General features: G+C 40.7%; 1 protein-coding gene across 1 annotated transcript; it reads right to left on the bottom strand.

Annotated features, from left to right (window-relative positions):
• Nucleotides 1-392: 392 nt before the first annotated feature.
• On the bottom strand, nucleotides 393-17,263 carry LOC124142929 (low molecular weight phosphotyrosine protein phosphatase-like). The gene is made up of 6 exons (XM_046511654.2): nucleotides 17,195-17,263; nucleotides 10,786-10,859; nucleotides 8,264-8,380; nucleotides 8,016-8,077; nucleotides 4,318-4,417; nucleotides 393-2,013 (listed from the first exon to the last, which is right to left on the bottom strand). Exons 1-6 carry the CDS (start codon nucleotides 17,259-17,261, stop codon nucleotides 1,918-1,920), a joined length of 516 nt encoding a protein of 171 aa, XP_046367610.1. The 5' UTR covers nucleotides 17,262-17,263; the 3' UTR covers nucleotides 393-1,917.
• Between the last annotated feature and the right edge of the window lie 44 nt (nucleotides 17,264-17,307).

Here is a 17,307-nt window from a genome sequence, read left to right on the forward strand (position 1 = left end):
ATGTTTCTAGGTTTGTCAGCACCATACCCGTGCTCGTGGGTTTCACCGAAGTGGTAAACGTCTGAGACCTGCTTCACTTCGGGCTTTCCTCCCACATTAAGCTGACACGCCGTGATATAACTGGAATACTGTTATAAGCGGCGTAAAACCCAACTCACTCACTCACTCACTCACTCACTCACACACTCACTATGCTTGTCGTAACGGGATCGGGTGGTCAGGCTCGCTGACATGTTTGATGCATGTCATTGTATCCCAATTGCGTGGATCGATGTTCATGATGTCAATGACTGGATCGTCTGGTACAGACTCGATTATTTACAGACCACTGTTATATAGCTGATAAATAGCTGAGTGCAGCATTAAACAACAACAAACAAAACAAACAAACATTATTGTCAGTAGCTTCTTTTAATTGGTATTAAATATATTTAAGTATTGAAACTTTAAGCGAACATATATGGAGTAGTAGCAAAAAAACATGTTTACTACTTTTTTCAAAAAATTGTTTCATGTTGTCAAAATGATACGCAGTAGATATTGTTTGTTTGTTCGTTTGTTGGTTGCTGAAGGTTGCACTGAACAATATTCCAGCTATATGTCGGCAGTCTGTAAATAATCAAGTCTGGACCAGACAATCCAATGATTAATATCATGAGCATCGATGCACGCAATTGGGATCGATGACATGCATCAACCAAGTCAGCGAACCTGACCACTTGATCCTGTTAGTCGCCTCTTATGACAAACATAGTCGCCTTTTACGGCAAGCATGGGTTTCTGAAGACCTATTCTACCCCGGATCTTCATGGGTCTGCAGATTGTAAGACATTGCATATCATTTATATCCTTTTTGACAACTTCAACAAACAACAAGTCAACAACAAAGATGTTTGTTTGAATTGTATTACATTCAAGTCCTCTGTACAGAGAAACAGTTATCACACAACATGTTTTAATGCTTCAAGGGTATTTAAAAAACGGATATAAATCAAATATTGTCACATACTGACAGATAAATAGCAAGGCCATACTTTCAATGAGACAAGACATTGTTGGCATCAGACACTGACATCTACTTCAGGGGCCCCAACAGCAAGTGACGTCTACTTCAGGGGCCCAAGCAGCAAGTGACTTGGCTTTAATGCTGATTCAATGGGGATTTCAGTCACATGACAGTGTGCCAGTAATGTATGAGGAAAGTGAAGATGGTTGAAGAGGTTGACCATGAAACCCATGAATAGATCATAAGGGGAATCAGGGATTTGAACCCACAACCAACCACCAGTATATGTGGTGCCATACACACATGATGGGACGACACACCAATTGCAATATTTTACTTCCTGATACACGTATCGATTACAGTCACACAAAAAGTAAAAAAATAGATTTATATCTTAAATATTTGCTTTAATAACTGTTACATCAAACACTAATTAGTAGTGAAAATTAGTGGTGAAAACATAAATTAGTCCATTGCGTCATACATGACAATGCCAACAGTAAATTGTCAGAGTGACAGGTATTTGACTTACGCATGGCTTATGCACCACAAGTAAAAAACATACAAGTATCGTGATCCGTATCGGATCGCACAGTTGGTGTATCGTCCCAGCCAAACCATCCACCTACAGCACTATCAGAACCACCCTAGCATCCTTCATCTCTGATCCTGAAACATGTAACACAACAAATAAACAACAATTCACAGCACTAGTCATACTGCCATCACCCAGATACAGGAGAGACACAAGGGATTTCGGATGTATCCTACACAGTTACAGTGCTAATATCTGCATATCACTGTGTATATAGAGGATCCACAGGGCCTTCTCCATGACACACACATCAAGAGGCTACACAGCATGTAGGGGGGGTAACTCTTCATGCCTTCACATCAGGCCCATGTTGAGGTCAGGATGAAAGAAATTTGTCTGAATTCTGGAGAAAATGGTTGCAAGCTCTGTGGCACTGCTCGTACACCTTCTCAAAGTCCTTGATGTTGTTACCCTGTAACACAATGTGAAAGTTTGGTTCAACAAAGCTTCAGTATTTCAGTAATATTGCCTTAAACTGATAATGCAGCTCTTAGAAAAGTTTGACCCGTGAAGATCAGGGGTAGAATAGGTCTTCAGCAACCAATGCTTGCCGTAAAAGGTGACTATGCTTGTCGTAAGAGGCGACTAACAGGATCGGTTGGTCAGGCTCACTGACTTGGTTGATGCATGCCATGGTATCTCAATTGCGTGGATCGATGCTCATGATGTCAATGACTGGATTATTTACAGGCACCGTCATATAGCTTGAATATTGCTGAGTGCGGCGTTAAACAACCAACTTACAAAAGTTTACCGATAGAGGAGGCAACTCCACGCAGTGATTTTTAGCGCTTAAACAACTTGGCCATCCATGCCTGCCCCGCCCTGCCCCCTGCCCCAACAGAAATGACACTACCATGCTAACACATTATGTATATTTTAGCAACAGAATACAGTACACTGATAATATTTACATCGAATCTGAGAAAACAACAATTCTAAATAATCAAAATACACGTCAAAGACGGACATGTCTAATACAATGCAAGCAGTGGACTACATTGAACTACATGTATTTTGAATTTCTGTACTTTTTCTGTCAAGATATATTTAAAAATATAAGATAGCTACGCAATAAGTCACAAAGAACAATAAAGAACGAAATGTGGTTTATTTCACAAAAACATTGTTCTATCATGACGTCATATCTGGAGATTCGAACATGCGCTTGCAACTTGATGACATCGTATATTAGACGTTATTTTTAGGAGGGGTGCGTCTAATGAGTTGTTCCCCATATATGTAGCTGGACAATACAGATAAACGCAATGGCAGAAACCACTCGCAGTCGTTTATTTCTTAAATAATATGCATTTTCAGGTAAGGATGTTTACTGAAACAGCATGCTAGTCGCAATCAACAACACATGAAAATTTCTGATGGCCCACTGCAATGACATACTGCATGGCGCATGGCGCCACCTACACTGAGAACCAGAGAAGTGAGTGGTAGTGATTATATAATGGATGTAGTCCGCATCTCTAGCATTCATTGTGCACACTTTCTATAACCTGTGTCTGCATATCTTGAGAACATCTGTGTCTTGAAGTGTAGGGTTTCATGGCAAGTCACGTTTGTGATATGACTGGAACTAAATCACAAATACAGGTACCGCTAAGAAATGTGTGACTCACATAGCACAGGTCTTCCATGGTCCTGAGCTTGGTGTGTGCTTCACCTGTGGATGTGTGATGGATGTGTGACTCACGGAATACAGGTCTTGTATGGTCCTGGGTTTGGTGTGTGTTTCACCTGTGTGGGTGTGATGGATGTGTGATGGATGTGTGACTCACAAAGTACAGGTCTTCTGTGGTCCTGAGTTTGGTGTGTGTTTCACCTGTGTGGGTGTGATGGATGTGTGACTCACATAGTACAGGTCTTCTGTGGTCCTGAGTTTGGTGATTGTTTCACCTGTGGATGTGTGATGGATGTGTGACTCACATAGTACAGGTCTTCTGTGGTCCCGTGTTTGGTGTGTGTTTCACCTGTGGATGTGTGATGGATGTGTGACTCACATAGTACAGGTCTCCTGTGGTCCCGAGTTTGGTGTGTGTTTCACCTGTGGATGTGTGATGGATGTGTGATGGATGTGTGACTCACATAGTACAGGTCTTCTGTGGTCCTGAGTTTGGTGTGTGTTTCACCTGTGGATGTGTGATGGATGTGTGATGGATGTGTGACTCACAGAGTACAGGTCTTCTGTGGTCCTGAGTTAAGTGTTTTTCACCTGTGGATGTGTGATGGATGTGTGACTCACGTAGTACAGGTCTCCTATGGTCCTGAGTTAAGTGTGTGTTTCACCTGTGTGGGTGTGTGATGGATGTGTGACTCACGTAGTACAGGTCTCCTTTGGTCCTGAGTTAAGTGTGTGTTTCACCTGTGTGGGTGTGTGATGGATGTGTGATGGATGTGTGACTCACGTAGTACTGGTCTCCTTTGGTCCTGAGTTAAGTGTGTGTTTCACCAGTGTGGGTGTGATGGATGTGTGACTCATGTAGTATGGGTCTTCTATGGTCCTGAGTTAAGTGTGTGTTTCACCAATGTGGGTGTGATGGATGTGTGACTCACGTAGTATGGGTCTTCTATTGTCCTGAGTTAAGTGTGTGTTTCACCAGTGTGGGTGTGATGGATGTGTGACTCACGTAGTATGGGTCTTCTATTGTCCTGAGTTTGGTGTGTGTTTCACCAATGTGGGTGTGATGGATGTGTGACTCACGTAGTATGGGTCTTCTATTATCAGCTCCCCTTCTGGATCACACTCTCCCAGCATCAGCAACTTAGACCGACAGGACTTTGGCTTAATTTCATCCAGTTCACTGTAAGCATTGATATCAAACTGTCTTGTCATGTATGCTTTACTGAGAGGTTGAACATTGGCTAAGTTCCATCTCCCTGGCCAGATAAAGGAAAGGGGAAATGCCTGAGCAATGTCATAACAATAATCAACAATAATCACACGATGTGTCATCGAATACATCATTTACATATAACACCTTCTTGCGTTACAGATAGGAGTCAGGGGTTAAACCTGGGATCAAGTGGAACTCTAAGACCATGTATTGTCAAAGTAATATCTTATCAGCCATTGTCGAGTTAACCTTCTTGGTGCCCCGGGACCATATACCGGTACGTCTCTGGGAAATTAAATATTCCCCTTATTTATATACCTTTCCTGACACAATATTCCTTACTATGTCTGTAGTAAAACAGTGAAGAACAATGTAGAACATTCACCCGACACATGGTACCCAGCATGCTCTTGTGTTGGCGTCATCTTTTCCAAAGAGCTCCTGTCGTCATTGACAGGCTGACCCAATCTTTGAGGGGATGGACAGGCAGGCATAAATAACTATGGAAAACACTTACGTTCCTTATGTTTTTAACTTACCCCTCCACAACAGTATGCAACAAGGCAAAAAGTGAACAGGGCTCACTCATACCCTGATTTTGACTCCAACATATTTCTAAGTTCAAAACATGAAAAAAGCAATATTTTCTCAGAAAATCTACTTATTGCAATCAAACTTTGCACTGCACCTTCCCTATTGGTATAGAAACTGTACCCCCATTGGAAAAGAATTCAGACTGAAGGAATTCCTTGGTATAACTACATACCCCCACCCTTTTAGGTTATAGAGGGACGACTGGTAGGAGACATCCTCCTAGTGGACTGTTTGCCCAGCCAGGCCACACACATCTGCAATGCCTGGACTTCGGCTTGGGTGGTCGAGAGCCATTTCTCCTCGAGTTCCTAGACTCGGCTGATAAACAACTTCTCCGCAGACCATGGTTGACAGATAAGTTTGAAGGGAAGGGACAGACAGATCAGTGCACTGATGGTCGATAGTGTAGAGAACCTGGCAATCTAGACACGGACTTAGGGGTCAAAGGATTTCTTGCCCTTGCAATTCAAGCATGGCTTAGGTAAAATGATAATGATGTCCATTCTTCAGAATCTAAATAATATCATAAAAATAAGTATAGATGAAAACAAAGAGCACAGGTAACAAATGCAGCCTACCCTGCATGACAGCAGGAAAGGTGTTTACCACTGGAGCATCATAGATAAACATCGCAAGATTTTTGTGCAGAATTTGGAATGGCTGAAAAATCCCATGTGCAGGCTGGAAAATCCCATGTGCAGCATAATATTTACACAAATGGACAATGACCAAAATTGCAAAGACGATGTACATGATGTACATTAAACAATGAAGCAAATACTGAGTTTGCCAAGCATGAAATCCAGGCGTATTACATGACATGAAATGAACACATAAAACACCACACCACAATGAAAACGGTTTCCAGCCGTTATCACAGCCAGATTTCCAAACTTTATTGTTTCTCATATAGAGAAACAACTAAGTAAAAACCAAAGACAACACAGGTCTATTTTCCAGTCATACGTCTAAGAGTACAGTGTACACACATCCTGTCAGTTGGGCGATGAAGGAAAAGATGATACTAACACAAGAGCATGCTGGGTAGTGGGTACGATGTGGTCAGTTGCTGTGTTCGGGTGAATGTTCTTCATTGCTCGTCACGGTTTTACTGTCAAAGTAGCAAGGAATATTGCATACTGTTGTGGAGGCATAAATTTTATTCCACATTTGTAAAAGTTGATCAACCATGTCAACCAAACAATTTCATCAGCAATTGTCAAACACAAGTTCAAACAGAACCATGTATTTCAGTCTGCCCACAGTCAGTTAGGTGATAAACACACTGTGTTTTCATTGTAGAGCTAGGTTACCTGTAGATTCCACCTCTCATATCACTTGCATTTGTTTCAAACAAAATGGCGGTGCCCAGTCAAGATGATCTGATCGACAAACAAGATCTATATTGTGATAAAACGGGTCTTACGAGGTGCAAAAAATCATGTGAGCACCTTGATTAAAAACTTGAAAAGATTTGGAAAATATCTGTTGACAACGAGTTGGCGGTGCACATGCTCTGCAAATCCTACAATCGACCGAACTCTGCATGACAGTTTACGAACTGGATTTTGATTTCGGTGAGCGATTTTGATTGGACTATGCATAGACTCGTTAGTCCAGCCAAAATCTAACTCCATAATACCAGCCTAGTTCGGCAAGGGTGGAAACTGGACTTTTACAGTCATTTAATTTTCTCGCCTTGGGCAGATGGGGTTTCATTGGGTTGTCAGTCAGAATTAGCAGAATCACCAACAACAGCCTTTAAACAAAATGTGGTGTTCTATATGCTCAAGCAGTTTGTTTACACCATAACCCTTCACACGAACTTATGCCAGGCACTGAAAGCATATAAGCACGGCAAGTTTGTAAGCTAACCATGCTAACATGAGGTGGGCACCCCTAAAGAAAATTAAGCAGGCTAAGGAAAGATTTCATTCTACATCGCAAGTCACTATTATGACGTCAAATCGCTCATTGTGACGTAAAAGATATGATGTCGCAGTCAGACAAAGAAAAGTGCCAAATAGCAAGCTCTCTCTTGTCAAGCTTGAAATACCTTCTCTTTACAGATTTCTAAAATGGTTTTTTAAAATATCCTAGTAACCACAACTTAGCATTTTGCAGCATATAATTGTTTCACATAATTATCTAAATCTAACTACTGACAATGACAGTATAAGTACTATTCTAAAAATATTAGCCTCCACAGTGATGTGGCCATCATATCTGCTGTTTCAATCAGAAGGGGTGTATTGTGATTTGATACCTCTTATTGACCAATCAAAATCAAGTATTTACCAAAATCATGGTATTGGTAGTATGAACAATAGCAGGAATCCTATCATTCACTTCTTAATACATGATGGTTATAAAGTGTGAGAAGTTATCTCCCTTGCCATGCATGTTGCCCAGGCTCCTCACAGCAATAGCCCGTTCGCGGAGCTCTCTTAACTATCGCTGCCACCAGTGAAAACTCCCCACTGTGAATAGGTGGCCACAACCATGCTTGGAGTTGAGCTCGCAACCGAATGACCGTTATGTTTACAAACAAGTGACGACTGTCGTGACGCCGAATACACTTATTGCTGCTAAATTACTTTCTTCGTTTGTCAATTTGAATTTCTGTTTCATTAAAACTATTGTGTTATTGATAAAGTAAGAATGTAAGGGAGAAGTTGGTTGATTTTCCATTAGTCTGCAATCCCGAACCAATCTGATTATTAAAACAACAAAGTAAATTCATCTGGAAAACATGGTAAGTCGTAAACCTTTTCAAAATGAAATATCATGACATTCCCAAAGACATTAACAAAAGTATCAACGTTACTACATTTGGGGTTAGAGGGCAAATTTCAAGATTCTTATAATGGCCGCGCCCACACTGGTGGCAGCGATGTTACCAAGAGTGTAATGAAGGTGTCACGCGCTGGGAAGGAGCTTGGCATGTTGCCAAGACAGGTTATTGGTATACCTCATGTTGTCTTCATCCATTCCAAATATGACATCAAAGTCATGAAAGTCAGCCTTCTTAATCTGAAATGAAATCGTTTGTGCAGTGAAAAGATTTGGTCTGCAGCATAAAACTGTCACATGTTGATTTTGATTTTTGAAACTGATTTAAATTCATCTAGTATCTGACAACGAATATTACAGTGTCATTGTTTAAACAGTCGTCTATGACCGGACACCAACACCCAGTACTCCAGCCTCAAGACCTACCTGTCGACCCAGATGCTTGTAACCTGTGATCCCATTTTTCTTCAACGTTCTCATTGTGCGGTCATCTGGGGGAACACCATTATGCCAGCCTCCAAGAGCAGCGCTATCGATCTCCCACTGTCACATGGCAAACACTATCATTTACAGGCAGGGCATATACACAGACACTTCATATACAGGCAGGGCATATACACAGATACTTCATTTACTGGCAGGGCATATACACAGACACTTCATATACAGGCAGGGCATATACACAGACACTTAATTTACTGGCAGGGCATATACACAGACACTTCATATACAGGCAGGGTATATACACAGACACTTCATATACTGGCAGGGCATATACACAGACACTTCATATTCAGGCAGGGCATATACACAGATACCTCATTACTAGCAGGGCATATACACAGACACTTCATATACAGGCAGGGCATATAGACAGACACTTCATTTACTGACAGGGCATACACACAGACACTTCATATACAGGCAGGGCATATACACAGACATTCATTTACTGGCAGGGCATACACACAGACACTTCATATACAGGCAGGGCATATACACAGACATTCATTACCTGGCAGGGCATATACACAGACACTTCATTACCTGGGAGGGCATATACACAGACACTTCATTTACTGGCAGGGCATATACACAGACACTTCATTTACTGGCAGGGCATACACACAGACACTTCATATACAGGCAGGGCATATACACAGACATTCATTTACTGGCAGGGCATACACACAGACACTTCATATACAGGCAGGGCATATACACAGACATTCATTACCTGGCAGGGCATATACACAGACACTTCATTTATTGGCAAGGCATATACACAGACATTTCATTACCTGGCAGGGCATATACACAGATACTTCATTTACTGGCTGGGCATATACACAGACACTTCATATTCAGGCAGGGCATATACACAGATACCTCATTACTAGCAGGGCATATACACAGACACTTCATATACAGGCAGGGCATATACACAGACACTTCATTTACTGGCAGGGCATACACACAGACACTTCATATACAGGCAGGGCATATACACAGACACTTCATTTACTGACAGGGCATATACACAGACACTTCTTTACTAGCAGGGCATATACACAGACACTTTATTAGTAGCAGGGCATATACACAGACACTTCATTTACTGACAGGGCATATACACAGACACTTCATTACTAGCAGGGCATATACACAGACACTTCATTACTAGCAGGGCATATACACAGATGCTTCATTTACTGGCAGGGCATATACACAGATACCTCATACCTAGCAGGGCATATACACAGACATTCATTACCTGGCAGGGCATATTCACAGACACTTCATTTACTAGCAGTGCATATACACAGATATTTCATTACCTGGCAGGGCATATACACAGATACTTCATTTACTGGCTGGGCATATAGCAGGGCATATACACAGACACTACATTTACTGGCAAGGCATATATACAGATACTTCATTAATAGCAGGGCATATACACAGACACTTCATTTACTGACAGGGCATATACACAGACACTTCTTTACTAGCAGGGCATATACACAGACACTTCATTTACTGGCAGGGCATATACACAGACACTTCTTTACTAGCAGGGCATATACACAGACACTTCATTACTAGCAGGGCATATATACAGATACTTCATTACTAGCAGGGCACAGACACAGACACTTCATTTATTGGCAGGGCATATACACAGACACTTCTTTACTAGCAGGGCATATACACAGACACTTCATTTACTGGCAGGGCATATACACAGACACTTCATTTACTGGCAGGGCATATACACAGACACTTCATTACTAGCAGGGCATATATACAGATACTTCATTACTAGCAGGGCACAGACACAGACACTTCATTTATTGGCAGGGCATATACACAGACACTTCATTTACTGGCAGGGCATATACACAGACACTTCATTTACTGGCAGGGCATATACACAGACATTCATTTTCTGGCAAGGCATATACACAGACATTCATTAATTGGCAGGGCATATATACAGACACTTCATTTACCAACAGGGCATATACACAGACACTTCGTATACCAACAGGGCATATACACAGACATTCATTTACCAGCAAAGCAGACACACAGACACACATTTACTTGCAAAGCAGACACAAAGACACTCACATAATGGTGAAGCAGACACATAGACACTGATTCACCAGAACCATATCAGGCACTGGTTTACAAGTATCAGTGGCCAACTGTATTATAGCTCTGTGTGTGGTGTGGGACCTGAAATCCTAGTTGCCATTGTATCTTGATATTCCACAAGCCCTTTGATATATTTCAACCACCATCAGTCAATAGCTGTCACTATCCCGCCTACTCTTAAAGACATGCTGCACAATGAGAGCCTTGATAAGAACACAAAAACTTTGAATTTTTAAACATGTAATTCATGCTGCTGTTGTATGTACAGACAGACAAAGAAAATATACCTGATCAGTGAGTCCATTAGTCTTGACCAGATGTTGAAATATTCCTTCTGCCATTGTCGACCGGCATATATTACCTGCAAAATTCAGAGAATCATATTATGATATGAAGATTCCAACTACTGTACGAACAACAGATCTCCTAATCTGACAGGAGGAAGTGCTGGATTTGTTGTTCAACTATTTTCAAGCTTCTGGAGGAAAAAACTGTCAAGAACATTTTCTGAAACAGGTATTTACAACACTAAATTGTAGAAGGTCTCTGACAAAATAACTTAGAGAAAATAATTTTAAAGTTGCCCTTTTGTCTGGAAAAAACCAGTGTTCATGTCTTTTTGTTATTCCTTGCTGGACTCTTTACAATTTATTGAGTCTGTACTTATATGTTATCATTCACGGGGTGCTCCAAATATGCATACTTCCTTGGGGACAGTCCATGGGGTACTTTTAAACCAATGAGTAAAAGCAGTGTCTGAAACTCCACAGAGTAGACTGAGAGCCTAAGGGCCAGCACATTGAAACAACTGTAGACCCAGTGTGAACACTGGAGGCCCAAACATTATAGCTGAAGCAGGGAGACATACTCTTGCAATAAATATATTACAAAACACAACCAGTCAGTGAGAAGGCTTTACTGCTATCACACCAAGTTCCCAAAGACTTGGTGGTGATAGATGAAGCCTACATTTATCGAGGAAATTATCAGCTTGTAAAACATCTTTGCTACTACATGTCAAACACCATTTGAAAGGTCTAATCCTACTGTTTATAAATATGAAAGTTATGTTTATCACATTATTTGAATAATGCATGTATAACTTAGTTAAGTTTGTTTTTAATAAAGATATAACCTAACATCTTCATAACATCCAGATTTAAGCACCAAGGAAGCGTAAATTATGGCCTTTTTCTGAAGTTTTAAGATTTCATAATAGAGCTATCCACTAATTTTTTTATTTTTTTATTTTCATTCTTGAATTAATCAGAAAATGATGATAAAAATAATTATAATTATGATCTACATCACACATTTCCTGATAATAGTTCCGTTCAGTGGCATTAGAAAATACCGGGAAATTCCTCCTTTTTCGAAGTTTTGTATAAATAACACGAGCGAAGATTTGTTCGATGTTTGGTACCATTAGAAAGCTCTGAACATCAATAATATAACAGTAACCTCGCCAGGAGTATTTTCATAGTTGTACCATGGGATATCATTGGATAGAAATTGGTTTCTAACAATGCTTTCGATGATTTACAACTTTTATCATTATTAATTTTATTAAGAAAACCAAATATCATAAAACAATAAATAATAATTTTCTTGTGAGTACAGTTAGGCTTTATTTCCATTTGCATTTTCCTCCTCCAAGAATAAACCACCCACAATCTACCCCATTCAGGCTAGTCAAACTTTCACCCCCTTCACTGTGTATGTTTACTTTTTAAATTGGACACTACTCGTGAATCATGTAATTTCGATGAGAAAATATTTAGTAGGAATGGGGTCGTGTGAATGGTTTACTCAAAGATCATCCTGTTAGAATAACACAACTGACGGCCATTTGGTAAAGTTCTGTACAACAACATCTTTATCTGCTTTTAAAATCGCCACAAAATGAGGCAGTTGGAAGCCCAGATTTAATCTCAGAGAGCAGGAAAAGACGTTTTAGGGGTGAGGAGCCCCCTGGGTAACTCAGTCGTGGCCTCTAACATTCAATTCTGGGGCAGTTTGTTTGGAGAAGTGCCAGAAGCTTTTGAAAGGAGCAAGCCCTGCTGGCTACATAAAAAATTTGTTGTTAAATCTACCCCTGCAATAAAGTCATGTATAACTGGGCCAGTCATATGGCATTCTTAAATTATGGAGGAATAAACATGCTAAGAACATGAAGAGAACAGTATATTTCAGGAAGTGACAGGTAGTTATCAGCATTTCAAGTTCAACCCTTCAGGCACCTGTTAGGACTATCCAAGTTTTCTTTACAGTTTACATTGTTAAATCATTCACCAAATGGATTTAATTACCAGTTGATTACAAGACAAAAGCTCACCTGGTTCAAACAGCGGGTGACCAGGATAAGGGTCACTAAACCTGGAGCTTCACAGACAGATCAGGAGGTATCACATGCATGTATGCATACAGATTTAATCGGAAAACTCACTCATAGATTTCCATAATCGGAAATTTCCTGTCCTTTGTCTTTGCTAACGGGAAATTGGAGGCGAATTTTTAAATTAATGGAAAATGCTGTTTTGCAGGAGTAATAGTCTCTCATGTGGGAGACTGGGAGATTATTAATCAAATTGTAGGAGGATTAACAGGTCTGTAGTATGCGTTGTGCGTTCTCTGTATATGGGTGGGGGGGGGGGGAGAGAATGGCATTAATCTTACTAATGCCAATAAATGCTGCACTGGTGGAAATCCAAATAGAACAGAGTCCCTATCATACATGTCTTAGATATTGTGTACACTTGAAAAAGTTAAAATCTTCAGTAAAGTTTTCCTTGTATATTTGTTGTTGTTGTTGTATTTTGTTGTTTAACGCCGAACTCAGTAACATTCAAGTTATGTGACGGCCGTCTGTAAATAATCGAGTCTGGGCCAGACAATCCAGTGACTGACATCACGAGCATCGACCTGCGCAAAAGGGGTACGATGACTTACATCAGTCAAGTCAGCAAGTCTGACCACACAATCCTGTTATTCGCCTCTTACGACCACCACCATTTACGGCGACAAGCATGGGTTGCTGAAGACCTATCCAAGCCTGGATCTTTATGGATTTTGTATACTTGTTAAGGCTGAAGCCAAACAAATACTGACAAATTCCCTCAAAGACAGACATAACTCTGTCTTTAACATGTGATGAATAAAGATAATACTTCAAAACAAATCATGTCAACCATTGTGGTGTAAAGACATTGACAGTGACTGACCTGGATCTACAGTCCGTTTGACTCCAAATGAGAACGATGAATTGCAAAATAACTCGAAATCCAGAAAAGTGTATGAAACATCAATACGGTACTTGACCATGAATACCCTGTACCCCAAAAAATCTGAATTTTGTTTAATTTAAGACCCATGACGGATGAAGTTCTTTAAGAAACTTTCATGTAATTTTGTAAAGAAATGTGTACATGACACGTAGGGGGACAAACCGTGGAAGAAACAGTGCAAGCACGGTCTGCACGTGCTACACAGTGACCGTGTTCATTCAATGACAAGATGCGCTACTCAGCAGATGTTAAACAGTTGATGTTGAATGTGTGAAGCAGAAAGAGCAAAGCCTTTTTATGCAATTAATAAATTCTTGAATGGTATGTCCCCTCAGAAACTTAAAAATGTTGTTAGTCGACGAGATACAAATAGTCAGGCCAAGGAGGTAGGGAACATGTCAAAACCATGCAAGGTTGATAAATTAGACAGTTTTCAGAGGGATCAAGTCAGACGTGTAATTGTTAAACTGCACTCAGAAAATAAGTACCTGTCCCTAAGAGTTTTGAAGAAACACCTTGAAACTGACCATGATTTACGTGTTACAAAGTACAAACTATGGCAGCTGTTGCATACATTTGGTTACAAATACAAAAAGATAACTGGAGAAAATAGGGCTGTGTTGTGTGAGCGGTCTGACATTGTTCGTCTCCGAAATCATTATCTTCGTACCATCAAGCAGAAACGTGAAGAAGGATATGAGCCCATCTTCTTAGATGAGACATGGGTAAATGCGTCACACACAGCCAGCAGTCAGTGGGTACCCAGTGGTGACTGTAAGGAGTCTGGTAGAAAGTTACCAATGGGAAAGGGTGAAAGACTCATAGTTCTCCATGCTGGTTCTGCTAGTCAGGGTTTTCTCCCAGACTGTGACCTCGTCTTTAGAGCCAAGGCCAAAGACAACAGGGACTACCACACAGAAATGAACGGCAATGTATTTCTGGAGTGGGTGAAAGATAAATTAGTCCCTGCTTTGCCTACCAAGTCTCTCATTGTCATGGACAATGCACCGTATCATAGTGTGCAGGATCCAGAAAACAAGACTCCAACCTCTAATAACCGTAAAGGAGACATGGTTACTTGGCTGCAACGGAGGAACATTACCTTTCCTTCTCGAGTGACGAAACCACAGCTCTATGAAATCATCAAAACTATGAAAGCTGACCCCGTATATAAAGTTGACAGTTACATCAAGGGTCAGGGTCACGCTGTCTTACGACTGCCACCTTATCACTGCGACCTGAATCCAATCGAGTTGGTATGGGGCATCGTCAAGGGTGAGGTTGGACGATCGAACACAACGTTCAAATTACGATACGTTGGACAACTCGTAAAGGAATCCCTTGGTCGGGTAACAGTAGAAACATGGAGGCGTTGTGTGGCCACAGTCGTTGATGAGATAGAGCCACGTTATTGGTCACGAGATGGTCTACGGCCAGCAACAGTCCAACCTATAATAGTGGCAGTCGGTTCAGGCACCAGCAGTTCCAACGACGAGATCTATGGCATGAGCGAGTCAGATTGCGACTGAAATTATCATGCGACGGCCCCTCTAACGCTCTGTCATTTCCCCTACCACAGACCGTGCAGTGCATGCATGCTTGCGCTGTGCCTTCCACGGTTTGTCCCCCCTACGTGTCATGTACACATTTCTATACAAAATTACATGATAGTTTCTTAAAGAACTTCATCCGTCATGGGTCTTAAAATAAACAAAAAGTTCAGATTTTGTTGGGTACAGGGTATTCATGGTCAAGTACCGTATTGATGTTTCATACACTTTTCTAGATTTCGAGTTATTTTGCAATTCAGTGTCCTCATTTGGAGTCAAACGGACTGTATAAAATGAGTGAAATGTGAAAAGTTGTTGACAAAAGCACAATTTATTCGGCATGATTCTCAATAAATTTTACTGTTTGTTTTGTTTCTTTATTAGATGAAATATACAGTCCTACCAAACCTTCAGGCTGCATGTGAATGATATTGTTTGACTGTTGACATACACAGATGCCTTGAAAAGTTTGTTTACCAAAAAAATATCATAAGTGCCCCCACTTCACTATGTTCACATCTTAAAAATATTGATGAAAATTTAATAAATAATTACTTGTGGGACTAACAAAGCTGATTTGAACCTATGGCATAATTTTCTTGGGAATTTATCCTCACGATATCCTGCAAACGACCAAAATCTGCATGGCAGTCACCAGAGCATGTGTACCGTCAACTGGGAATGGACATATGTTTCCAAATCCAAAGGTGCTCAAGTAATTTCAAGTACTTGGCGAGGTAAGACACATTTTAGTACAATATATCTTGATTATCGATCAGATCATCTTGACAGGGTGCCGCCATTTCGTTTTCAGCAAATGCAAGTGATTAGAGAGGTGGAATCTGATTGGTGAATAGAAGGGATATAGAAGGGACATAACTCGTAATTGCCACTACGAGCGAGTTAGTATAATGTGTCCAAGTAGGGTATCCATTTGGCATGGTACCTCAGTGGGCTAGCACTATAAAAAGTCTAGAGTAGTACAAGCAGCAACACACACATGCAAGTAAGTCACTTTTTAGTGAAAAAATCTTGAATTTCATACCGCATTAAACCCAATCTCACCACCTCTCAATCTCTCTTACCACTAACATAGAGCACTGAACTGCTCTTACTCATCATGCTCATGAGGGCATGTACAGTGCTGATAGCCCAGATCATAATCAGTGAGGATCTAGGACATGTGAGATGCACAAATAAACAGAAATAGCGAGAAAGTGAATGATTCTCAATGCCATAGTGGCATGTACATAAAAAAGTCTGGACCAGGGAAACCAACTAGTGACACTGACAGACATAATGATCCACGCCATCACTATGACACACACACTGCCAAGCAACCGAACATGACAACCAAATCAATTAACATTGACAGCAAGCATAGCATGGGCGGATACAGAGGGGGGTGCGGGGGTGCGCAACCCCCACCCCCACCCCCCTTTTATTTCGAAAAAAATCTTTATTTCTGTATAAATTACCACCAAAGACAATAAATAGATCTTAATTGTGCACCCCACCTTTTCAAAAAAGTTGTCTCCGCCCATGCATAGGTTAGCATTATACAACTCTAACCCCGAACATAGATACTGACAAAAAACAGTCTACACTATGCTACTGCACAACTTCATGACATCAATAAGAAAACTGATTCTGTCTTGGCTATTCATATTCGTTTCCCTTGTAATGATCATCAAAAAGAGAAACGTTCACGAAAACTGAACAGCGAGTAGCTTATAAGCAAACGATGGTTATGGTTAGAACCCATATTTTTCAAACCTCCGAACCTGGATAAATTGACCTAGCATACATTTGTAGCACAATATTCACTGCCATCGAGGAAAAGCACTATCTCATAAACTGACCTAAGCATATGAAAAGGACAGACTTCTTTTTAGTGGGGGCCGCCATTTTCACATTCCCAGAATGCATCTCTTATGTGACGGAAGCGGAAGCAAGTTGGTGAATCTTCGGGCCA

This window comes from Haliotis rufescens, unplaced genomic scaffold (assembly GCF_023055435.1).
Source record: "Haliotis rufescens isolate VD_foot unplaced genomic scaffold, xgHalRufe1.0.p SCAF_6, whole genome shotgun sequence".
NCBI classification, from domain to species: domain Eukaryota; kingdom Metazoa; phylum Mollusca; class Gastropoda; order Lepetellida; family Haliotidae; genus Haliotis; species Haliotis rufescens.

Bases quoted from the DNA above. Each gene is read 5' to 3' on its own strand.
- LOC124142929 (XM_046511654.2), bottom strand. From the start codon at position 17,261: ATGCATTCTGGGAATGTGAAAATGGCGGCCCCCACTAAAAAGAAGTCT. The intron at 8,078-8,263 runs GTAGGTCTTGAG...ATTTCATTTCAG, and splicing joins ACAAGCATCTGGGTCGACAG to ATTAAGAAGGCTGACTTTCA. The intron at 4,418-8,015 runs GTATACCAATAA...CAATGCTTACAG, and splicing joins ATGGATGAAGACAACATGAG to TGAACTGGATGAAATTAAGC.